We start from the raw sequence: 26,011 nt of genomic DNA on the forward strand, positions 1-26,011 counted from the left end.
AACACATGTAAACTCAAAGAGTATTTAGTTTGTTAGCCCCCAACTCAAAAGAGCTCTAGGAACAATGTTTTATTAAGATCCACAATTCTTCTCCGGTACAGCAATACACTAAAGATTTCCAAGAAACATCATTTACAAAAGGGTTGTGTCTGATAAAAGTTTGAATAATCCTAAACATTACAGAGAACACAATATACAATTTCCACTTAAAAACAAATCCAACATTGCTCATTCTATAAAAGGTGAGTATGGCTTGCTGTTGCTGGTGAATGGCACGGGTGAGTTTTTCCATTACAGAGTAAGTCAGATCCTTTGCATTGCTTTAGTCAGGGCAATGGCTAAGGGGCAGTTTCACAGGGCCCCGAGTACAAATGCATGGTGCCTCTGCAGTGTCTGTTTTGTTTATTAAATTATAAATGAGTTGGCAGTCCTGGCAAACCGGTGCACATATTTCAGTGTGGTAGCTGGTGCATATTTTTACTCTCTCCTCAATCAACCCATTCCTGCTTCTTCTAGTTCTCATCTCCTCATGAAATTCTTCTCCAGGGATGCGGGGGTCCTCTGTATGGAGTGGATGTTTCTCTTGACTCGATCCTCCAAGGAAGAGGTGGAGGCACTCTCCAGCTTCATGTTACTGCAGGGAAGGACACAACACTTTTAGAGGACCAGACAACAGCCAGAGTAAGCATGCAATACGTGCGTGTCAGTCAGCGAGATACTTACTGGATAAAGCCAGCGTTGCGGTCATGCTTGCCGCCTTTCTCTTTCTCCCGCTCCTTCTCCTGTTCATCCTGTCGTTTGTAACTTCTAATGTTGCTTTCGCGCTCTTCGTCTCTCTGTTTGGCAAAGTCCATCATCTCCCTCCTCTTCTTCTCCAACTCTTCAGCAGAGAGACATCTAAGAGAATATCACAAAGATAAATATAGGGATAAGAAAACCCTTTAGGATGGGGTGGTTCGATTACCATTAGTTCACCGATGATTGAACCCAGGTGTGATACTTGTATAAACAGGTGCTGTGGACTCTTACTTGGTAGTACTGCTCTGACGCCTTTGGTAGCGATCTTTCTGTGGGCTGGGGGGGGCTTTGGGGCGCTGGAACTGTGGAACTTTAAACTGGTCTGTCCTGTGGGATGAGTGGTTCTCTGATTTGTGAGAGGAGTGGTTGTCTGTCCTGTGAGAGGAATGATGGCCGTTCCAGTCTGTCCTTTGAGGCGATCGAGAGCGGCTCCTTTCCTGAGAACGGTGCCTTAAGTGATTGGTGGGCTTTGAGGACTGATGATGCTTCCCAGCTGGAAACTGAGGAAAGAAATTAGGCGATGGGCGGTACACATCTCTCTCAGGAGGATTTAAGTCACTTTGAATTGATTGGACTAAGATCTAACATCGTTCACTGTCAATATATAAAGATTGAGATTGAGCCGTACTGACCTGTAGTCCATAGCCAGTGGGGACACTGCGATGGTGGGAATGTGAGTGGGTTGTTTCTTTGGATTCCTCTTTAGAATGGTGCCTAAGTAAAGATCCATCACTCAGTTAACCCAAACAGTCCCACCACAACTCTGGAATGTTTTGGACTTCTAACCACTTTTAAACATTGTGTGTTTGAGCTACATACTTATGGGTTGTACCATTGGAGTAATCTACTTATTCTGCAGCCGTCGGTACTAACCATTAGTCTGTGTGATTATTAACGGCGGCTGAGATAGCTGTGTTTGAGAGACAAGGGCGAATGTCTGTAGAGTCCGAATAGTTTCAGCTACCCATCTATGAAAAGCTCAAGAACACACACGTAACACGTTTTGCTCTATGACGCTCACAAGCTACAAAGGAGTCATTAGAAGGTAAGAGGTTCTTCTTCATAGAATATCATAGGACATCCCAAGACATAGTGTCCATGATACTGAAATAAGCTCAGTTGTCACTGACTAGTTGGATATCCATTTCCCAGTGAGCAAACAATTTCTGTAATTACAGCATTCATATAAATTCATTTTTATCAGGTTTTTGCTTTGGCGGACCTTTTTTCTTTATGGACATTTGTCAATTAACACAACTACTTAAGTCAAATTGTTTTGTGTTCTACTTGTAGCCCTGGTTGTCCTGAAAAGAAAAGAGTAAAACACTTCACTGAGAGGCTAAATATAAGAGCTAGACATGCAGAATTTTGCTGGGGTCTAAGGACTGATAGGATTGGGGCGGCAGGTAGCCTAGTGGTTAAGATCGTTGGGCCAGTAACCGAAAGGTTGCTAGATCGAATCCCCAAGCTGACAAGGTAAACATGTGTTGTTCTGCCCCTGAACAAGGCAGTTAACCCACTGTTCCTAGGCCATCACTGTAAATAAGAATTTGTTCTTTACTGGGTTAAAAAAATAATAATAATAATAATTTTTAAATAAACAAACAATCTACCCCATCCAGAAGTTGCTGTCAACAATAGAAGCGGCAAGCTATATTTTGTAAACTATCACAAAATGCTTACAAGATCAAAACAGTTAAACTGAACATCTGGTCATATTGGCATCTGTTCACTGATCCTGAGAAACCTCTATTGAAGTTAGGTTTCAGGGGCACCTGTGTATTTTGTCTTCGTCCACAGAGCTTGAGCTCAAGCTCCTTCTCTTATGCTTCTTCTCCTTTCTCCTCTCTTTCTCCTCCCTTTTCTCCTTCTTGTCCTTCTTCCTCTTCTTTTTCTTGTCTTTCTTTTCAAGATTCTGACGCAGCTGAAAGAAAATAAAAAGTGAAAAACTGTTGCTGCTTTAGAACCCAGTTAATCTGAAACAACAGGCTGAAACTGATTTCATCCCAGTTTGAATGGAGCCATCCAACTTACCATTTCTTTGATCTTCTTCATTTTCACTGGGTTTGTCAAGACCTCCCTCTTCTTCTCCTCCTCCCGTTTCCTTGAAAAATAAGACGTGTCATTATCATCAGCTCTTGGCTAACAGCAGAACATCAGTGTATGGTATAACAGTTGCTAGCTGGACACACTAAATGGTAAAGAAGAGACAAGAGTGACTGACTTGATATCAAACAGCGGGTCCTCTCTGATCTTGGCGGCCATGTCGAGATTGGATGCAGGGGTGGAGGGGTTGAAGATTGAGCCAGGCAGCAGGCCGGTTTGTTCGGATGGACCGCTCTCTGGCTCCTCAAACTGCTGGGTGATCTGCTTGTCGATCGGGCGGCCCAGCAGGTACTCATCACGGGACACCTGACCACCTGGCCCCTGGTACATCCAGTCCAACCGGTCATCTTTTTTCCTGGAGTAAAACAACAAAAAAGCAGTTGAGTGTTAGCAACAATATCCAAGGGGAGCATCTCAATCCATTTGTCTGTGGTGAGGGCACACTTGAAAATAGGATAATATCAAATAAAGCTAACTCATTTGACTTTTAAACCTGGACATGACAGTGGTTTCTCTATCAAGGTGATACCTATTACTTCCTCCTCATCACAAGGGTCAGTGAGGGGAGCATTACTTTAGAGCCCCAGTCTGCTGAGCGAATCTGGTAATATCTTCTCGAGCTCGTTCCTCTCTCAGCTCCTTCTGAAGTTCCTCGATCTTCTTCGCCTCAGCCTCGTGCTTCTGTTCAGCCTTCCACACCCGCTCTATGTTTTTCATAGTCTGGGGATGCCAGCTCTTCTTCAAGTTCTGACAGAGATAAGAGAAAGTGCTATTCGATATAATTAAACAGAACAGGGAAAGACAGGTACAATTGATCGATACAACCATCATTTCTGAATTCCAATTGTTCTTCAGGGAAAGCAAGGAATTACTACTTCTGAGTAACGTTAACTAGCTAGGTAGTTGTGTAACAACATAACTGGGAAAATATTAAATAAACACACCTTCAAAATGAAATTAGTTAAGGGGTCAACTTAGTTAACTAGCTACGCCAACTAGCCATCGTTGTCGTGGCAGTGATAGCGTTTCTCTTCACTAAACGCTAGTTCAGAAGTTGGCAGTAATTGAATTGTCGAACATTTAGGTGGTTTTGTGATTAGTTAGCTTGCTAGACACAAACAAAACAAGCATGCGTAGCTAGCTAAGTTAGCTTTTAAATCTAATATTTGATCATACTTACGAGGTCACCTCCTCCCATCTTGACTTAGATCGTCCGATTGAGTAATAAGATATGAATAAACGTGTCCTCTACCTATGTGGTTATTGTATCTGACAAAACAAATCTATGTTATTATCTAAATAACATCGGCATTTGCATGCTAAGTTAGCGTGTTGTGTTTTCTTTGTACTTCCGGACTTTCTGATTATTTGTCTGGTTGTTTAAGAGTGCGTTCTTCTTCTTCTTCTTCTTTGGCTTCTTCTTCTTCTTGGGGATTGGGTTGGCCGATAGCATCAAACTTTGAAGGTGCATACACCGCCACCTACTGTACTGGAGTGTGAGGCTAGTCACGGTGTAACTATTAAATTCCCTTCATTAGTCCTGCTCCTCTAAGAAAGTGAAATAGAGCCGTAGACACCACTTGCCTCCCCCACTACACCACCCAAACCCCAACCCCGTCCAGCCTCTCAGACCCTTTCACACAATCTCTCCCTGTCTACATCATACAATTCACAAAATATCAACACAGGCTCCACCGTTTCCTCCACTAAACATTCATCATGCAGACCTGTTTCACGTCTTCCTATTATCCACAACATGGCATTCAAACCTGTGTGCCCAAATCGTAGTCTACTGCACACAACTTCCTCTGTCCTACATCCCATACTCCCCACCTCTTCCTTTACTGACCGATGCACGCAATAAAATGGCCTCCCCTTACTACTAGCATCCCACTCCCTTTGTCAAAAATGAAGCCCTTTTGCCCAGATCAAGGACTTAACTTCCCTGTGACCCAGTGGGACCTGAATATCTACCCCCTCTCTCCTCACAGCACTCTTAGTCACCAGAATCGGCCTTCTCATTACCCTCCACACTCACGTGGGCAGGAACCAAACAAAAGCTTGCCACCACTCCCATCCTTTCGAGTCTCATTAACAGCACCAAGTCTCCCCTATCCGACCTGCCCGTCTTCATTCCTTCCTTCCGTCTTTAGTCTCCCTGTCCCACCTTCTTAAATCTGTCATCTATGATCAGGGTGAACAACATCGGACTAACCACACTTCCCTGAGGAGTACCATTGTCCACTTCAAACCGCATTGACAATTCTAACTCCACCCTCACCCGTATGACTTGATCGAACAGGAAATCCATGATCCAGTTATACAGACGTCCCCCAATTCCCAATGAACTCAACTGGATCAACAACCCTTCTCTCCACACGATATCGTAAGCTTTCTCAATGTCAAAATACACAACACTCATCACCTCTTTTATTGTCAGGGCCTTGGTTATCTCTGTACTAACTGTCACCAGGGCAACCATGGCAGACCTCCCTCTCCTGAATGAGAGGAGGCAGGTGGGAGGAGCTATAGGAGGACAGTCTCATTGTATTAGCTGGTATGGAATAAATGGAACGGTATCAAACATATGGCAACCACGTTTGACTCCGTTACATTTATCCAATTCCATCCATTACAATGAACCTGTCCTCTTATATCTCCTCCAACCAGCCTCCACTGTCCTGAACCCACTCTGTGCTAAGCTCATCAAACCCCTAACTCCCAAGAAATACATAATCCTACTCACTATCATCTTTTCCATCAATTTACACATGTTGGTTGTAAGTGCGATAGGCCTATAACTGCCCGCCCTAGTCGGATCTTTACCTAGTTTTACAGATGGCAATATCACTGCACATTTTCCACCCAGCAGGTATACAACCCTAACACTGTTTCCAACACACTGTCCAGTGCATGCTTAAACATCATATAACACACTTTATCTTCTCCACAGCTCTCCAACGCCCTTGTCGTCTCAAACATAGAAAACTCTGCATCCCATTGCTTCTCCTGACTCCCATTTCCTCTTTAAGACATCTCCATGCTCCTTTAACTTTCCCTATGTCTCCTCTTACTCACAGAATGCGTTCAAGACAAGAGCCACATCAAAAACCTGTTCCGGGTGCGTTCAAGGAAAATGCACAGCGCAGCATTGTACACACACACACACACACACACACACACACACATACACACGAGCTGGTTCCAGCAGTGCATCTTATAATAAATCATGATGAAGTACTGAATAAATAGACAACATACATCATACTTCTTTCTATTTTTATTTCCATAAAGGACATTTCTCTATTAAAATTACAAGCAAGTCCTAAAACCAAGCAATAGTACAGCAGTACTTAAATTATTACAAAATATTGTTTAAATTCATATCTACTGCGACACCATACTACAGTCATCCTTAAAATAAGGTACGTTTTAAATAATATTTTAATAATCTTCAATCTGCTCCTATCTAACACATACAACTCAATAATAGCATTGATGATAATAATAATAGAGATAGCCAATAGGCCTTTTTTTTTATACATGTATCAAGTGTTCCTAGGTAGGCCTATTGGAAATGCACTACAACAGGGCAATTCTGACCCGAGTTAAGCAGGTGTAGTAGGGAATGTCATTCCCTTTTCATGCACTTTTCTCTCTACAGGTATTCTGACCTTGAACTTAAGCATGAGAATAGCATGTTATTCACTTGCTATTTGTTTGGGGTGGACATTTTAAAAAAAGAAGGTGTGGTGAAGGTTTTGATCTTGTCTCATCGTTGCAACTCCCCAACGGGCTCGGGAGGCAAAGGTCGAGTCATGCGTCCTCCAAAACATGACCCGCCAAACCCTGACAACCAAGGTCAGCCTGCAGGCGCCCGGCACACCACAAGGAGTCGCAAGAGCACGATGAGCCAAGTAAAGCCCCACCGGTCAAACCCTCCCTTAACCCGGAGGACGCTGGGCCAATTGTGCGGCGCCCTATGGGACTTCCCGAGGTCTGTAGTGACGCCTTTAGCATTGCGATGCAGTGACTTAGACCGCTGTGCCACTTGGGAGGCCCTCAGATACGCCATATTTGAACCTTGTCTTGACTTAATTCCCTCATAACTGATTATTCATAAATACTTTCCTAACCCTAAATGATTATACAAGATCTACCAATTGGTGCTGAAAAGGAGATGAATATGCGTGTATTTATGCCCACGTGGCTTTCTTTCGTTGATCCCTAATATTCTGAACTGTTCTATCCATATATTCGAATGAGTCTGTCAAGACAATTCTATTAAAGGTACACCACATTTAAAGGGATAGCTTTAGATACATGTACTGGAAACCCTATTGAAAGAAAACTCCACAACAAAATCTATTGGCCAGCAAGTGGGAGGGTTTTCAGCGGTTTAATTAAATGTATCGGCACGCGCAAGGGAACCGCACCCTCATAAGGCAAGACTGAATACCAACTACTGTGAAGTGCGTAGGAAAGACGTGTGTAAGGCGTACATTTCCTAAGTCTGAATCAGGCCCCAAGGGATTTGCAATAGATGAGTCTCAAAGTGATGTCATTTCATCACATTTGATACACAAAAGGCAAGTAAACCCTCAAAAAACACATTTTATTTGATTTAGGGATGTTTCTAAATGGGGGCTACAATAAACACCTCAGTAAGAGATCTCTACATAGCTAAGCACATTTTGACTAAGTCGCTACTCAAAACGCAACAATGCTTTCCTAACAAGGCTAATGTGTTTTACAGTGAGCGCTATAAGCTAAGAAGCCTAAACCACGACACACAGGCCTGAGCCTATTTAGAAAGGTCTATACTGGATTCCTAAAACTTTATCGAAGTGCATCTTCTATCAAGATATAAATGGTTATTTATGACTATTAATATCAAAATGGGTTCTCAACAATTCCACCCCATCTGTTTTTGGCTTTATGCTTGAACATCCTTGGAGGAGGAATTGTTGCTTATCCTGGAAGTTGTTGGTGTGACAAAATATGGTTTACATAAGTTCCTCTCGATTAGGGATTTCAGTCCAGCGTACATTTCATGATTAGCGATGTATCCAGCCTGTCTTTTGTCCAAGGGAATCCTTATCAGCCTGTTACTACAGTCGGTTCTGTGAAGTGTGAAATGGGTATTGTGTGGATCGTACACTATCAGGGACAAGACCAAGGAATTACACATTTCCTGTGAATGAGATACGCTGTCATCATGTGACATTCACACCAGCATAGCCGAGATAAGGAGTGTCAAAAGATGAGCAACGGTGCTTGAGGGATATTTAAACGTGATGATACATACGGTGCATTTACTGTAAGTGAAATACATTGATAACACAATTCATGTCTTCTTAATGTACATTAAACAGAAAATATATTTGTTGACGTAAAACATGGAGTATGAATACCATGCCATAATGTGCTGTAGTGGGACATCTCTGCACTTCAAGTGCCATACTTTTAATTCATTTGCCGTCTACAGAGCAAATGCCGTCCTTTTCATTTGAACCGCCCACATACCGCACCAAAATGAATTTTAGTGGTGCTTTACTGTGGTGCTCTTTGGCGAAAGGTTGATGCTCACATTATGCGTGGTCAAAACCAAAAATAAAGTGTGGAATTTCCCAGTGACATGTTCATACACTCACATACAGTATATTATACACAGCAAGGCAAGGGGGTGGGTTAAAGGGTGGGGAAATGAAGCCAACACAACATACCAACATATTCTAACCCTCTACTTCCATTGCCTTAAATTCAGTTAGATGTGTGCAGTGGAGACTGGAGAGATTGATGGCTTCCTGGAAATAAATATCTCTCCAAGTAGCTAGTAGTTTTACTGTAAACACATCAAGCACCATCTTCAGTTTAGCTCGTTCTCAAAGTCTCTGTGGATGGATGGTATAATAGTAGTAGCAGCAACGGAAGTCCTAGCAGCTAGCAAGCTTTGGCTCTGGTTTGGTTGCCACCAAAGCTATCCTTAAATGGAAGACAACATCTAAAAAATCATTTTCCTTGATTCCTTAGATGGATATCCTTCCAGTAAGGCACTTGACAGCTTGTCCTCTGTTGGTGATGTAACATAAGCTCTTTGGTTTTATGCCTGTCTATGCTGTATGGTGCTGTTATGTGTGATATGATGCATTCTTAAAATCAGAGGCGCCTTTGTTGCCTTATGTTGTTCAATGCATCTGGTAGAAATAAACTATCAATTTATAATATAAAACCCCCTATGATTCTACCTCCACTGGACTACAAGTATTATAAACTATGGATTCTCTGTCTGATAGAAAGGGGCTGATAGTAGCCTACCGACTGTACATTATCTGTATAGCATTCCAGATGTGGACGGGATACAGTTAGCTGGACTGTCCTGTCCCAGAGGGGTCTTTCTCACATTTCGGCTGCTTAAGGGGTGCCTCTGTGTCAGATGCAGTGGCGTGGGAGGGCTGAGGAGAAGGTGTGTCAAAGCTCTTCCCCATCCTGCCCCCTTCTCCATACATCCTCTCCTCCCCTGGACCGGATGGAGACTCGTGCGTGCGCATGTGCTTGGCCAGGTGGTCGTTGCGCATGAACACGCGGGGGCACATGGTGCAGCTGAACTTCTTGGCACCGGTGTGTGTCTGCAGGTGTCGCTGAAGTTCGTCGGAGCGTGTGAAGCGCTTGCCGCAGAAGAGCCAGTTGCAGACGAAGGGCCGGTCCCCGCTGTGCCAGCGCAGGTGGGCCTTCAGGTGAGAGGTCTTGGCGTAGGCCTTGCCGCAGCCCGGGATGTGGCAGTTGTGCATGTGTTTCCTCCGGTCGTCATCAGTGCTCTGGCCCATCTGCTCGGCATGGACACAGTTGGGGCACCGGCACACAGACTGGCCCGAGCCCCTGGAGGCAGAGCGGCGCTGGGGCTTGGGCCGGACCGAGGTGGCACCCTCCTGTGGCTCCTCCAGGGAGTATGACTCCGGCTGCAGGAGCTCAGGTCCTCCCAGCGGCTCCATCTTGAAGCCATCCTGGGGGTAGAGGTGAGAGTGAGCTGAGTGTGAGGCTGGGGCCAGCTGGGCTAGCTGAGCAGAAGAACACAGCTGGGGCTCAGAGCCGTAAGGCCCCAGGGAAGACTGCAACCCCAAGGAGCTCTGACCAACTGCCTGTAAGCCCACACCCTGGCCCGCCTGCAGGTCCATCCAGCTCCCTGGCCCGGTGTGGAGGTCCCACCATGAGGGAACGTTCATCTCGTCTGAGCTGCCACCAGGGGGTGCTGTCCGTAACCAGGGTTCATAGGGGTGGGCCATGAGACCAGCTGCTGTCTGTGGGATACTGGTGTTGAAGGCTGAGTCTGGTGAGGAGTGAGCGGTAGCCGGGTGGGTCCGGGGTGTTGTGGGCTGACTGATAACTGGGTAAAGATGTGTAGACTACCACATGGCTGGATGGAGAGCTTGAGGGTTCTGTCCACGATTACAGACCTGTGGACAAAAAAAACGGAATGTAAATTCTTGTAAGATTACTGCTTCTAGCCAAATGACTTGAAATACTGTTGGGCTACAATGTAACAAACACAAAACATGCAAATACTTGATCTCAAATCCTCCAACCACATGTAACCCCCCCCCCCCCCCCCCCCCCTCTCCCCTCCCCTCCAAACCCAACAGACACGCCCCCGTCTTTATGGACACCCACCCCATTTCTCACGCTGCGTGGCCGAGGAGAGAGCAGACGGAATGAGGGGAAGGAGACGAGGGGAACAGAAACGTGTCCAGACAGAAACCTGCCAAATGCATCCGATGCCAGGTACTTCCCATGGTGGAGGACAGTCAAAGAGAAAACAAAGAAAACAACTTGAGCAGCCGTATGAAGAGGCAGAGGCAGAGTGGAGATAAATACGAAAGGTGGTGGAGGAAGGAGGAGGAGAGCGAGAAAGAGAGAGAGGAGTGTTGACAGGAACAGCCCCGTGCAGAGACAGAGGTAAAAAAAAAAAAGGAAGAAGATCCAGGGAGGTAATGGCTGCGGGCCAAGATCTACAGTGTTTGTACATCTCTGAGATTTTCGGAGATGAAGCAGACAGAAGAACCAGTTTTTTTTATGAATCACACATGATTTACAACAACATCCCTTCGAGGCGACTAACAAAAAAAGAGACGTTGCGATGAAAAACCCGCCTCCTACACACTGGCGGCAGCATGCACCAACCGCTTCTGACTGATGGCTTTCAGGAGCCTGCGAATACAAGTCCAGCAATAACACAAGAACAATGACTTTATCCATATAATTATGGCAGCATGCTCGAAGACAGTCAGCATCTTGTCCCCATTGCATTGCAGTGGGTAAACTCCAATGGACCATACAATTGCTTTAATACATACCCCACAAATTAGGTTACCTTAGAATTTTGAGAGGTGACGTAATGCACCTGTTCAAATTATAGGAGCCGAGAGACATTTTTGTCAAAAAGCTGTAACCCAATCTACAGGAGGCGCTTACTTGGTTCAAGACACGAAAATGATTCCAAAAATGCCCTGGCCCAAAATTATGAGTTGTCGTCTACCCCCCAAATATATGCCATTATTTTTACTGCAGGAAACAGTAAAGCAGTAAGGGTCGGAAGAGGTTACTATCTTGTTTGTCTGAAGATCCTAGGTCGTGATACCATATCTGGGAGGGAGAGACCATACAGCACCCAGACAATTAAGCTTCAATAGAAGGGTCAAGGTTTAATGGTAGACCTGCATCCTGTCCCTTGTCCACAAAACCATTAAAGCCAAGCTATTTCCACAACTTACAGAAACTTTGAAAAGATAGCATACAACTTGCGAGATTCAGATTCACTCTTATCCCTTCCAGTGCTTGAAAGGGAATGGAAAAGTTATCAGTACACGTTAGGTACTGGTACTCAAGCAATAGAACATTTGGGATGCGGGTACTCCCTACCAATGAGCACGGGGCCAACTCAAGCGCAGATCCCTTCAATTGATTTTCAATTTGCTGAGACAACAAACAAAGCCTTGAAGACCAACAGGATTACCAGCTATGCTTTGAACTGGCCTTCCCATGGCCCTCTTCAGACACTAGAGAGGAGATGCTCTTGAGTTGGAATGAAATCGTAAAGCGATTAGTTTGGAATTCCAGAATTAGAGGTCTGGTGTTAAAGGTCAAGCTGGTTTATTTCACGTCGCCCTGGAGCCAGAGCTCCGCCGATGCTCTGTAATTTTGGGGGAATGCGAGTCAGATGCACCGTGGCATGAAGTGTCCCCCTCTTTTTCTCTCTCTTCCCCCTCCTCTCGTTCGCTCTCTGATATAATAGCCCTGTAAACAAGTAAGAAAGTGGCCGATCCTCCTCCATTCACAAAAGTGGCTGGCTGGAACACTCAAGAGTATCCTGAGAGTAACAGCTGGCATGGGGCCCCTGGGGGTGGGGAGCCGGGGAGGAGGAAGGTGCAGGACGACAGGGCTGCATCGTAAAACCTGCCCGACCAAGACCTAACAAAGTCCCCGGTTTACTAGGCTCTGCCCTATCAAGACCCAGCACAGCCCCCCCCCCCGGTTTCCTAGGCTCTGCCCTACCAAGACCCAGCACAGCCCCCCCCCCCCCCCCCCCCCCCCCCCGGTTTACTAGTCTGCCAGAGGGGAGGAGGTTCTCCAGGGGAGGAACGCATCACGGTAGATGACGAACTGACTTTGGGGTTATTCCATGTTGGTTATCGTTCTGATTCAGCCAGTAAAGGGAAAAGTACAGATTCAATTTAATAGCAGAATAAGATTCTCAATCTTAACTGTCACACCAATGAATAAAAACTGATAATGGACCGGAGTTTGTGGATTCTCCATACTTTTCTTTTTTACCATCCAAAATGTATTTCTATCAAACACAGACATTTAGAATGGTCAGTTCAGTATAAAGTATCTGTACGCCTACTTCTAAATATCTGTGTTTGTGTTTGAATGGTGTTTGAGTTGAGAAAATCTTGTAGTTTAGTCTGATATGTGATATAACGTCACAGGTTCCAAGACGTTATAGAAGACTAAGATCCCTGTAGGATAGTGAGACTGCCTGACAGTTGTTTGTCTACTAGTATCATGGACAAATGCAACAACCTTGAGTTGTTGTATGTTCATGTGGTTTTACATCAAATGTTGTAAATGTTACGCATTATGTGTCCAAATTTGAGCATATTTGTAAACACTCTTGCACAGACATGAAATTCCAATTCAAATACTCAATCAAAATGTGAAGATGGAGTAGAAGAAGTGTCTCAACTGGTGTGTCAATAAATCATCATGACTCATATCGAGACAGGTCTACACAGAGGAGCACAACCCATGTGTTGACAGCTGGACATAGAGTACACGAGTGATATGACACCTCCTGTCTTATTGTATTAGACAACGAAAGAAACTTCTAATACACCTCCCCATTTCTATGGTCATTGAATGGGAAAACTCCCTAGCCATTGTGAACACCCGTGAGGGTCCTCTGAGGCATATTGCCTGTCAACTTTGACATCTAAATGTCATTTAGAAAGTCAAGTGCTCTGGTAGGTTTGGCACCCAAATTCCTTTTAGACTTAATTACAAATTACTGTATCCTTCTTAAACACCTATGTTTGAGGTAAGTATTTACAGTGGGGCAAAAAAGTATTTAGTCAGCCACCAATTGTGCAAGTTCTCCCACTTAAAAAGAGGAGAGAGGCCTGTAATATTCATCATAGGTACACTTCAACTATGACAGACAAAATGAGAAAAAAAATCAAGAAAATCACATTGTAGGATTTTTAATGAATTTCTTTGCAAATTATGGTGGAAAATAAGTATTTGGTCAATAACAAAAGTTTATCTCAATACTTTGTTATATACCCTTTGTTGGCAATGACAGAGGTCAAACGTTTTCTGTAAGTCTTCACAAGGTTTTCACACACTCTTGCTGGTATTTTGGCACTCCATGCATATCTCCTCTAGAGCAGTGATGTTTTGGGGCTGTTGCTGGGCAACATAGACTTTCAACTCCCTCCAAAGATTTTCTATGGGGTTGAGATCTGGAGACTGGCTAGGCCACTCCAGGACCTTGAAATGCTTCTTACGAAGCCACTCCTTCGTTGCCCGGGCGGTGTGTTTGGGATCATTGTCATGCTGAAAGACCCAGCCACGTTTCATCTTCAATGCCCTTGCTAATGGAAGGAGGTTTTCACTCAAAATCTCATGATACATGGACCCATTCATTCTTTCCTTTACACGGATCAGTCGTCCTGGTCCCTTTGCAGAAAAACAGCCCCAAAGCATGATGTTTCCACCCCCATGCTTCACAGTAGGTATGGTGTTCTTTGGATGCAACTCAGCATTCTTTGTCCTCCAAACACGACGAGTTGAGTTTATACCAAAAAGTTATATTTTGGTTTCATCTGACCATATGACATTCTCCCAATCTTCTTCTGGATCATCCAAATGCTCTCTAGCAAACTTCAGACGGGCCTGGACATGTACTGGCTTAAGCAGGGGGACACGTCTGGCACTGCAGGATTTGAGTCCCTGGCGGCGTAGTGTGTTACTGATGGTGGCTTTGTTACTTTGGTCCCAGCTCTCTGCAGGTCATTCACTAGGTCACGTTCTTGTGATCATTTTGACCCCATGGGGTGAGATCTTGCGTGGAGCCCCAGGTCGATGAAGATTATCAGTGGTCTTGTATGTCTTCCATGTCCTAATATTTGCTCCCACAGTTGATTTCATCAAACCAAGCTGCTTACCTATTGCAGATTCAGTCTTCCCAGCCTGGTGGAGGTCTACAATTTTGTTTCTGGTGTCCTTTGACAGCTCTTTGGTCTTGGCCATAGTGGAGTTTGGAGTGTGACTGTTTGAGGTTGTGGACAGGTGTCTTTTATACTGATAACAAGTTCAAACAGGTGCCATTAATACAGGTAACGAGTGGAGGACAGAGGAGCCTCTTAAAGAAGAAGTTACAAGTCTGTGAGAGCCAGAAATCTTGCTTGTTTGTAGGTGACCAAATACTTTTTTTCCACCATAATTTGCAAATAAATTCATAAAAAAATCCTACAATGTGATTTTCTGGATTTTTTTTTCTCATTTTGTCTGTCATAGTTGTCTGTCATAGGCCTCTCTCATCTTTTTAAGTGGGAGAACTTGCACAATTGGTGGCTGACTAAATATTTTTTTGCCCCACTGTAGCTGTTTGACAATAAGCCCTAAATTGATCTCCAAGGTTGAGCTTACACAAGTAGGGCTAGTATAGTGATTATTGTGTAGGCCTACCATACACTGATTGATCAGTATTCTACTCAAACTCACAAGTAGCTATGTAACTTGTACTGAGGAGTGTTTTTTTGTTCGCTCATACAGGAGTAGTAAAGCTCTAGTTCACACAGCAGTAATAGTATTTTGTGATTTATGAAATGTTTGATTTGTATTCCATTTGTATTTATCAAAGGGGTGCTGCAGCACCCGCTGCACCTCTACTTCGAATAACAGGAAGTGGTTGAAGAGCTTTATGTTAAGTGATGATAATAAACAATTATTTGTCAATCATCATTTATTTGAAAAACACAGTTTCCATCACCATTTGTCACAATAAAGAAAGTTAGACAAAATAAATATCCACCCGTCGAATGGAATAAAATGTTGTCGATCTTTAGAAAAATGTGCTTATTACTGCCGTTTCCATTACACATGTCGCAATAATGATTTATTCAACATTGCTTTTGTCGAATAAACCTGGGTCAATGGAAACCTGCCTAGACAGTCTACAGGGAGGAGGTAAGAGCCTGGCAAAGTGGTGCCAGGAAAATAGCCTCTCCCTCAATGTAAAAAAAAACAAAGGAGTTGATCGTGACCCTCTCACAGTGGAGAGGGTCAAAAGCTTCAAGTTCCTTGGAGTGCACATCACTGAGGACCTGAATTGGTCCCACCACACCGACACCATGGTGAAGAGGGCGCAACAGCATCTATACAACCTCGGACGGCTGAAAAAAATCTGCATGGCCCCTAAGACCCTCACAAACTTTTACAGATGCACCATTGAGAGCATTCTGTCGGGCTGCATCACCGCTTAGTACGTCAACTGCACCGCCCTCAACCAAATCGCTCTCTAGACGGTGGTGCGGTCAGCACAACACATCACCGTGGGCACACGAGTCACGGTCTGTTCACTCTGCTACCATTTAGCAGACAGAGACCGTACAGGTGCATCAAAGCTGGGACAGAAAGACTGAAAAACAGCTTCTATCTCCAGGCCATCAGACTGTTCAACAGCCATCGAGCCATCTTCTGTAGTAAGAGACAAAGATAGACTCACTCACACAAAACACACACACAAGCTTACACGCACACGCACACACACACCTCATACACACACAGACTCCTGTCTCACAAATAGGCTCACAAACTCACAAACACATGCACATAGTACACACACACACACACACACACACACAGCCAACGCTACTGTCCCATGTATATAGAGACATTAAACACTGGACCGTTTATTTTATATTTTTGTTTACTCTGTGTGTTCATATACTGTATTCTTCATATAGCTTCATATAGCATTGTAATATACAGTGCATTCAGAAAGTGTTCACACCCCTTGACTTATTTCACATTTTGTTACTGCCTGAATTCAAAATAGATTAAATAGATGTTTTTTCTCACCCATCTACACACAATACTCCATAATGCCAAAGTGAAGAAAAAAATCAGAAATCTATTGAAAATGTATTGAAAACAAAATACATAAAAATCTCATTTACATACACTACCGTTCAAAAGTTTGGGGTCACTTAGAAATTTCCTGTTTTTGAAAGAAAAGCAATTTTTTTGTCCATTAAAATAACATCAAATTGATCAGAAATACAGTGTAGACTTTGTTAATGTTGTAATTGACTATTGTAGCTGGAAACTGGCAGCTTCATTAAATAGTTCCCACAAAACACCAATCTCGACATCAACAGTGAAGAGGCGACTCCAGGATGCTGGCCTTCTAGGCAGAGTTCCTCTGTCCGGTGTCTGTGTTTTTTTGCCCATCTTAATCTTTTCTTTTCATTGGCCAGTCTGAGATATGTTTTTTTTTAGCAACTCTGCCTAGAAGGCCAGCATCTCGTAGTCGCCTCTACACTGTTGACGTTGAGACTGGTGTTTTGCGGGTACTATTTAATGAAGCTGCCAGTTGAGGACTTGTGAGGCTTCTGTTTCTCAAACTAGACACTCTAATTTCCTTGTCCTCTTGCTCAGCTGTGCACTGGGGCCTCCCACTCCTCTTTCTATTCTGGTTAGAGACAGTTTGCGCTGTTCTGTGAAGGGAGTAGTACACAGCGTTGTACTACATCTTCAGCTTCTTCGCAATTTTTCTCTTGGAATAGCCTTCCTTTCTCAGAACAAGATTAGACTGATGAGTTTCAGAAGAAAGTGATTTGTTTCTGGTCATTTTGAGCCTGTAATCGAACCCACAACTGTTGATGCTCCAGATACTCAGCTAGTCTAAATAAGGCCAGTTTTATTGCTTCTTTAATCAGACAACAGTTTTCAGCTGTGCAAACTGATTTGCAAAAGGGTTTTCTAATGATCAATTAGCCTTTTAAAATTATAAACTTGGATTAGATAACACAACGTGCTATTGGATCACAGGAGTGATGGTTGCTGATAATGGGCCTCTGTACGCCTATGTAGATATTCCATAAGAAATCAGCAAGTTCCAGCTACAATACACATTTACAACATTAACAGTGTCTACACTGTATTTCTGATCAATTTCATGTTATTTTAATGGACAAAAAATGTGATTTTCTTTCAAAAACAAGGACATTTCTAAGTGACCCCAAACTTTTTAACTGTAGTGTAAATATTCACACCCCTGAGTCAATACATGTTAGAGTCAGCGATTACAGCTGTGAATATTTCTGGGTATGTATCTAAGAGATTGCACACCTGGATTGTACGATATTGGCACATTATTATTTTTAAAAGTCTTCAAGCTCTGTCAAGTTGGTTGTCGATCATTGCTAGACAAACTAGACAAACATTTTCAAGTCTTGCCATAGATTTTCAAGACGATTTAAGTCAAAACTGTAACTAGGCCCCTCAGGAACATTCAATGTCGTCTTGGTAAGTATATTTGGCCATGTGTTTTAGGTTATTGTCTTGCTGAAAGGTGAATTTGTCTCCCAGTGTCTGATGGAAAGCACAAGCTCAAGGATTTTGCCCGTGCTTAGCTCTATTCCGTTTATTTCTATCCTAAAAACTCTCTAGTCCTTGACAAGCATACCCATAACATGATGCAGCCACCACCTTGCTTGAAAATATGAAGAGAGGTACTCAGTGATGTGTTGTGTTTTTGGCCACATTTCTTGCAGTTTTACTTTAGTGCTTTTTTTTTTTGCAAACAGGATGCATTTTTTGGAATACTTTTATTCTGTCATTTAGGTTAGTATTGTGGAGTAACTACAATGTTGTTGATACATCCATATGTTTTTCCTATTATAGCCATTAAACTCTGTAACTGTTTTAAAGTCACCATTTGACTGGTGAAATCCCTGTGCGGTTTTCTTCCTCTCCAGCAACTGCGTTAGGAAGGACGACAGTATCTTTGTAGTGACTGGGTGTATTGACACCCGGTCCAAAGTGTAATTAATAACTTCACCATGCTTAAAGAAATATTCAATGTCTGCTTTTTTTTAAACCAAAAGGTGCCCTTCTTTGCGAGGCATTGGAAAACCTCCCTGGTTTTTCTGGTTGAAACTGTGTTAGAAATTCACTGCTCGACTGAGGGACCTTAAAGATAATTGTATAATAATTGTATGTGGGGTACAGAGACGAGGTAGTCATTCAAAAATCATGTTAAACACTATTATTGCACACAGAGTGAGTCCATGCAAGTTATTATGTGACTTGTTAAGCACATTTTTACCCCTGAACTTATTTAGGCCTGCCATAATATACTTATTGACTCAAGATATTTCAGCTTTTCATTTTTCCACTTTGACATTATGGGGTATTGTTTATAGGCCAGTGACACAAAATCTAAATTGAATACATTTTAAATGTAGGCTGTAACATAACAATAATGTGGAAAAAGTCAAGGGGTGTGAATACTTTCTGAAGGCACCGTATCTACTGCTGTACATTGCATTCTGTTACATATACTGGATTCTCGATCTACTGCTGTACATATTGTTTTTGGTGTATATACGCATAGATTGCATTTGGGTTTCTAATACAGTGTTATTTGGGTTGTCAACTGGATTAGTTCTGACATTCGTGATTTCTTGTTTAATCACCTAGGATTATATAATTCCCTTTCAGTGAATGGGTTGTTCCCTGCCCCTGTTGATTACAGATACATTATCAAGGTCCTGAATGTCTTGGATCAATTTGGGTTGAAGAGAATCAGGCCTACGCAGCTCTATGTGAGGCATGATGTAATGTTGTTTTATTTCTGTCAACTAAAAGTCATCTTGTTATGCATTTCAGTCACCATAACATTCATACTGTAGTTTTGTAGTCTACTACAGCATTGGAATATATTGTACGAGAGAGTGCAAGATAGGCTACTCCCCTATACAAATTGGTAAAAGATTCACTATAACATATTCTAATAATTGGAATACCATTTATTGTAAAAAATAAATAAATAAAAAAAGTTCCTAAAATGCTTTTTCGTTGATTTTGATTGTTGGTTTTGATGGTGATGATGGTTCACCATCATCCTCAGTGTGCTTTTCAACATTGGAAGGCATACAGATTACTGGTGCTAATTGTTTCCCTCAATCATAATGAATACCCTTGTGTGCGATAACCCATTTCTAAATCGAGGTCTTTGGGGTGGTGAAAACATAAAAACACGAGACATTCAACAACCTTTTAGGGACTCTACCTCCTGCTTTATGTTTCATCTGTGACCAGGAAACATTCCCCTAAATATGAACTCAAACTGGAAAGGAGATTTATTTAAATTTCTACTTTATTCTACTTTATTTTGATGCTAATTGTACACATTTTCTATTTTCAAATACGTTATCAAATGCACAACCTGTCACTCAAACCCAATCCTTTCCATGAGTGGGGAAGGAATTTGAATTAGGCCTACAATAATATATATATTTATATATATATATTCATGACTTCACGACTTTCATTACAGATTATGAATTGAAATATGTCTTTCCAAATCTAAATTAAAATACAAATTGAAGATAATAAATACTTACACTAAGATATTTCCAATATTTTTTCTTACTTTTTCTTAAAAAGAAATGCTTACATTTTTACCATATTTCTTTATTTCAAGTGGTTGTAGTTATTCCAGGTACAGTCCTCTGTTTCATTGTTCATGCAACTGTCAAAAGGATGTACCCGTCACTTCGATATTGTTCCACTACACAAGAAATGCAATGCAACGGTTACCTCGTTGGTAAACAATGCGATGCTTATGAAATAAAAACGTTTATATTGAAACATATATAGCTACCTGTTTATCCAATGGTGCCCGTAGTTCTATTCCGACGCGATGTACGAATAGATTTTTGTAGCCTATTATATTCACTGGTATGAAAATAAATAAATCACCTTGGCAGAAGTCAAGTAAAAGCCTTTGGTAAAATAAAAAAAACTCGAATAAAGAAATAGATATCCTGGTATATCATAAAGTTCCCTCCATCTCGAGCAGTTCAGGTGAGACAAGACAACGCTTCCACGTACAGGTAAGCATACTCAATGGTGGCAAAGTTTATAATAGGCTATGTCTCCTTTTCTTTTCGCAGGCTCCGCCCTCTTTCGGTGTGTGCCTTTCCTTTGAAGATGGTACATGGGCATGGCTCACTTACGTTACAACATTCGGACCCATTAGAAAGTTGACAACTCTTTGAACACTCTTGTTACATCATTTGGGGTTGTCTCAGTGTATAATACTTGTATCTCAAATGGCTCTAATGTTTGCCCTCTGCGACTTGCTCTCAGAAAAACTTTACTCAAAGCAATTCTTCAAAGAATTATGTCGCAATGCACTAATGCATTACTAGCAGCTAGTCACTTACAATACAGTAGCCTACTTGTTTATTAGATTGCGTGTTAAAAATAATAAATAATTTATAACTGAATAAACTATGAATCATTAAAAAACATCAAAGCTGAGTTCATCAATACATGTCACCCATCTTATTGACCCCATGGTGACACAGTGGCATCTGGTAACATTGCATTGGTCATTATTGTCACTGGTCTGGTCACCATGTAGGCTCCTATGTCATCCTATGTAAACTACTGGCAACAGGTCTCTATAGCACAGATTGTATCTCTTAATTGTTATGCATACACAATCTACTGTAACCTGTTTATATAACCTTCAGTATCAGTTCAATTCTCAACTGTCAAGAGACCACAATTTACAAAACAGTATCATATCCTTTCATCTTCTGCATGTTACAGGCAGTGTAGGTGCTTTATCAAAGCTCAGGGGTGCCCAAATACATCGCTGTTCCTCTTACTTTTGGCAAATGAGAGGAAACACTTGTTAACTGTTGTCGGTCATACCAATGAAAATACAGATTAAATCCAATCCAACATCACTGCTCTTCACTGTTTTATTAGCCTCTTCTTCTAAAGTGTTTTATTTTTTTCTCTCTTCTCGGTTAATTCCTTTCCTGTCACAGCATGTTGGTGGAGTGACTTCAAATCAACTGACAAACAGAGGCCACAGACAGACCGGCGGGAAGTGGTTTACTTACTTACTGCCGTCGTCTTCTCTTTCTCTGAAGTTTGTATCAATAATGCATGTACATTGTGTCTATGGTTGGACTGCAACATAATAGGATACAGATGTATTTTGTTTCGTATCAAATGATGAAATATTGACTGATTCACATTTTCAGTAAAAAAAAAAAAAAAAGTCCTGATCATAACCATGAACCATAACCATTTTGTTGTGTTACAACCTGAATTCAAAATGCATTAAATGTCTGTTTTTTTTCTCACACCCATCTACACACAATACCCCATAATGACAAAGTGAAAACATGGTTTTCAAAATCTTTGTAAATTTACAGCCATTTTCAAGTCCTGCTGTAGAGTTTGAAGCAGATTTAAGTCAAAACTATAACTTGGTCACTCAGGAACAGGTCTTCTAGGTAATCAGTGTAAATTTGGCCTTGTGTTTTAGGTTATTGTCCTACTGAAAGGTTAATTAATTTCCCAGTGTCTGGTGGAAAGCAGATTGAACCAGGTTTTCCTCTACGATTTTGCCTGTGCTTAGCTCCATTCTATAGATTTTTTTTATCCTGAAAAACACCCCAGTCCTTAACGATTACAAGCATACCCGTAACATGATGCAGCCACCACTATACTTGAAAATATGGAGAGTGGTACTCAGTAACATCTTGCATTGGATTTGCCCCAAACATAACACTTTGTATTAAAGTTCCTTTGTCACATTTTTTGCAATATTACTTAAGTGCCTTGTTGCAAACAGGATGCATGTTTTGGAATATTTGTATTCTGTACAGGCTTCCTTCTTTTCACTCTGTCAATTAGGTTAGCATTGTGGAGTAACTACAATGTTGTTGATCCATCCTCAATTTTCTCCTATCACTGTCATTAAACTCTGTAACTTTTTTAAAGTTCACCATTTGCCTCATGGTGAAATCACTGAGGGTTTCCTTCCTCTCTGGCAACTGAGTTAGGAAGGATGCCTGTATCTTTGTAGTGACTGGGTGTATTAACACCATCAAAAGTGTAATGAGCAACTTCACCATGTTCAAAGGGATATTCAACGTCTGATTTATTTGATTTTCTACCAATAGGTGCCCTTCTTTGTGAGGCAATGGAAAACCTCCCTGGTCTTTATGGTTGAATCTGTGTTTGAAACTCACTGCTCGACTGAGGGACCTTACAGATAATTGTATGTGTGGGGTACAGAGATGAGGTAGTCATTCAAATATCATGTTAAACACTATTATTGCACACAGAGTGAGACACAAAATCTCAATTTAATCCATTTTAAATTCCGTCTGTAACACAACAAAATGTGGAGAGTCCAGGGGTGTGAATACTATCTAAAGGCTCTGTATGTGCGTAGCGTGTTTCAATAAAACAGACTGACAGTGTATTACAACAGAAAACTGTAGCCTACATGCACTGTGCTATAAAAGTGCTTCTTTGATAAGGGATGTATGCTTTTCTTCTATACTTACTAGCTTTCCCAACCTGTATTGAAAAGTTCACACAGAAAGAATTCCTTTCAATAGGGGATTGATCTTGTGTGCGTTCTCACTAGTGAAATTAATCTGGATACGCATGTACACAGAGAGGGATCAAGTTGCTGAATTGGGGACCACACACAATGCCTAAATGATGTTTACCAATGTCTTTCAATAGTCAGGCATATTTCCTTGTGAATAAAATTCTTCCAACTCCAAAAGAGACTGTTTAATAACATTTAATTACAGTGCATTTAAGATCAATTACAAGGGGCTTACAAATTCTCCTAAGGTTTTAAATCTGTTTAGACGGCATGTTGGCCTCTTTTCTGTCAGTGATTGCATTCTTTTAAGCGTCTTTCATAAGGTTGTGTGTGTTTCTAAATTGTCTGAGTATGTTTGTGGATTTGACCTTCAACCCCTCAAACTGACATCAAAGACCATTTGATAGGGCTCGTACTTAAACTGTAGTCTGTTCAGATGTCAAAGATGGTTTACCTAAAATTCGATCCGCCCTCTTTCAGGCGTAGATTTGCTAGTAGGCCTTTACACTGTTCACAGCTGGACTTGAACCTCTAGCAGTTGGTCGGAGATGCTTAGTCAAATACTGTAAATATATAGTATATCGTATATACTGACAGTACACCGTCTCACAGACTCCATTTCAGGACAGGACACACCATCATTTTGGACCTTAAATCCTTCAGCTGTAACCCGGGTGCCAAGGACACACTATAGACCTCATCAACCCCCTATGTGTCAACTCATATAAATCCATTCACACTCTCCGAGGCTTATATAGCGCTCTAGTCCTGAGGCACATTCTGTATAGCTGAATCTCTCTAGTCGAAGGCAGCAGAAAAAAAATCCCACAAATCCCTATGAAATGAATCATCTATCATATCGTTGTCACATTGTTGGCCATTCTCCTTGGACTACAGCCGTTTCATTGAAGTATCCAATGATAAACAATTCAAGGAACTTCTCTTTTGTAGTTTTCTGTTACACCGCTTCCTTTGTCCTCCAATATCGTTAAGAGGCTTCTAGATGGATAAAAATACATTTAAAAAATGCAAATGATAAAAGAAGACAATTATTGTCATAATCGTACTCATAGTTGATGTGTTCATGTCTATGGTGTACTAGTTTCTTTTTGTTTATGTCTATACCTTGTTTAACTTTTATTTGTACAGATTTGTCTCATAGAGATAAAAATCTAATTTAAATGTAACCTGTTGTAAGTAGCCTAACATTGACTAACCAACCATGAAGCATGTTTTACGTGAGTCCCATGGGAACTTCAATGGTGTCTCGGCTAAAGCCTAATATCACCGTTGGAGCCTCCAGAGGGATTGGCCAGGTAAAGCCTCATTTCCCCTCTGAGGGAAAAAAAAGTCAACTAGAGTACACAGTAAGTGTACAGTAGTAGACTTCCCATATCCTTGTTTACTATTCAAAATCCCATAAGAGGAGGTACCGGCTGCCGGGGGTTCTGAGTCTGACTGAGTCACCTTTTTTTTCTTCCCTTCTTCATGCAAACACACCTAGACACTCACTCACCACAGCAGCCCCCTCTCCCTCCCTCGCTCTCTCTCTCTGCCTCCCCTTTCAACTTCAAACCCAGTTATTTCTGCAAGCTGCTACTTTGATTGTACCAAACACCTGTATTTTTGGGGAGAGACTTCCTCAGTAGCCCCCGCCTCCCATCTTTGATTGTTAAACAGCAGTGGCGCCGCCATTACTGTCTGAGAGACTGATGCCGCCCTGCTTCCCCTCCTCCTCCTCCACTTAAGTTCCTTTTAAAAGAGAAATTGAATTGGCCTCGGAGTATGGCGAGCTCCATTCTATTTGAACCAAATTCCACCATTCCAAAGTATCTCAGTTGTAGATAAAGACTTTGAATCTCAAATTCCTGTGTGTGACAGCTGCGTAAATCAGAAAGAATCAGAAAATAATCATCATGCCAGGAAGCAGAGCCATAACATTCTAGCTCTAAATCAGCTAGACCATGACTATTCTCCTGAATGTGAGGAAAGTGAGAATCAGAGGTAACTTTAGTATAAAATGCTGTCAGAGTTGTTTGCCCTGTCTTAAGTTGTATAAACAGTACAGAAAGAGTGTGAACAGACCACACACACACACACACACACACACACACACACACACACACACACACACACACACACACACACACACATACACACACACACACACAAAAGGCCCTCTTCCCCTCGCCCTTAATACCAGGCTTTAATACCCAACCTCTCATCCCTGCCATCCTGTCTTCCCCTCTAGATTAATGTCCTCTCCGCTCTCCACCAGCTGTTTCCGTGCCAGAACACCCCTCATCTTCCCGGGCCGCTGGCCTCTTGGTTCAAGTGGTAGATGGTAGTCAGTCTCTGGGGCTGGGCCATAGGGCCGCATTGTCGCAGTGCCTGCGTGTCTATGAGAGAATAGCCGCCCTCACGCCCATTAGCAGGAGTGTCAGTGTGTTCACATCGCCACATGCCAGACCGCCCTTGTAAATAAGAATTTGGTCATAATTGAGGTTATATAAAAATGAATTACCTGTATAGACAGCTTTAAGGGAAGAGCCTTGTGCCACATAGCTAAACATTTTGAAGGGCCCCCACCTTTTGTTGATGAAATAAAATTAAATGATAGCCTCTCACTTTATTCACTAAATCAGAAAATGTAACATTTTAGATTATAATAACATTTTGTTCATCATAATGCAACTAAATATAGAGATGTAATGTTAACTTACGTAAATATGCTGTGTACGTCATTAACCGGTGTTGTTTTGAGAGTGACTTGTGGGGGGGGGGGGGGGGGGGGGGTGTACGCCCACTGTGTGTTTGTTTGTTATAAAGTGTGTCTGTTTTGTTTAGTCTGTGTGTGGTATACGTAAGTGCGTAAGTGTGAGTCTGACT

The 26,011-nt window shown here is 42.1% G+C and overlaps 2 protein-coding genes across 3 annotated transcripts; both read right to left on the reverse strand.

Moving 5' to 3' along the window:
• Nucleotides 1-21: 21 nt before the first annotated feature.
• Nucleotides 22-4,329, reverse strand: LOC110493641 (pre-mRNA-splicing factor CWC25 homolog). 2 transcript variants are annotated; one of them, XM_021568030.2, is made up of 10 exons: nucleotides 4,085-4,329; nucleotides 3,479-3,651; nucleotides 3,023-3,259; nucleotides 2,833-2,902; nucleotides 2,574-2,722; nucleotides 1,431-1,512; nucleotides 1,207-1,298; nucleotides 1,030-1,173; nucleotides 724-897; nucleotides 22-634 (listed from the first exon to the last, which is right to left on the reverse strand). In XM_021568030.2, exons 1-10 carry the CDS (start codon nucleotides 4,100-4,102, stop codon nucleotides 520-522), a joined length of 1,254 nt encoding a protein of 417 aa, XP_021423705.2. In that variant the 5' UTR covers nucleotides 4,103-4,329; the 3' UTR covers nucleotides 22-519. The 2 variants fall into 2 exon arrangements, with proteins under 2 accessions (XP_021423705.2, XP_021423704.2); XM_021568029.2 differs by having other exon boundaries at nucleotides 1,030-1,298.
• Nucleotides 4,330-6,175: 1,846 nt separating this feature from the next.
• Nucleotides 6,176-20,605, reverse strand: LOC110493642 (transcription factor Sp6-like). Its single transcript, XM_036949626.1, has 2 exons — nucleotides 20,357-20,605; nucleotides 6,176-10,358 (listed from the first exon to the last, which is right to left on the reverse strand). The coding sequence occupies exon 2, from the start codon at nucleotides 10,185-10,187 to the stop codon at nucleotides 9,270-9,272; it is 918 nt and encodes a 305-aa protein (XP_036805521.1). The 5' UTR covers nucleotides 10,188-10,358; nucleotides 20,357-20,605; the 3' UTR covers nucleotides 6,176-9,269.
• Nucleotides 20,606-26,011: the final 5,406 nt, after the last annotated feature.

This window comes from Oncorhynchus mykiss, chromosome 17 (assembly GCF_013265735.2).
Source record: "Oncorhynchus mykiss isolate Arlee chromosome 17, USDA_OmykA_1.1, whole genome shotgun sequence".
Taxonomy (NCBI): domain Eukaryota; kingdom Metazoa; phylum Chordata; class Actinopteri; order Salmoniformes; family Salmonidae; genus Oncorhynchus; species Oncorhynchus mykiss.

Excerpts from the sequence above, each read along its gene's own strand:
- LOC110493642 (XM_036949626.1), bottom strand. The coding sequence starts at position 10,187 with ATGGCCCACCCCTATGAACCCTGGTTACGGACAGCACCCCCTGGTGGC.
- LOC110493641 (XM_021568029.2), bottom strand. Across the intron at positions 1,299-1,430 it reads CCACTGGCTATGGACTACAG|TTTCCAGCTGGGAAGCATCA; the intron begins GTCAGTACGGCT and ends TTCTTTCCTCAG. Across the intron at positions 635-723 it reads CGCAACGCTGGCTTTATCCA|TAACATGAAGCTGGAGAGTG; the intron begins GTAAGTATCTCG and ends CCTTCCCTGCAG.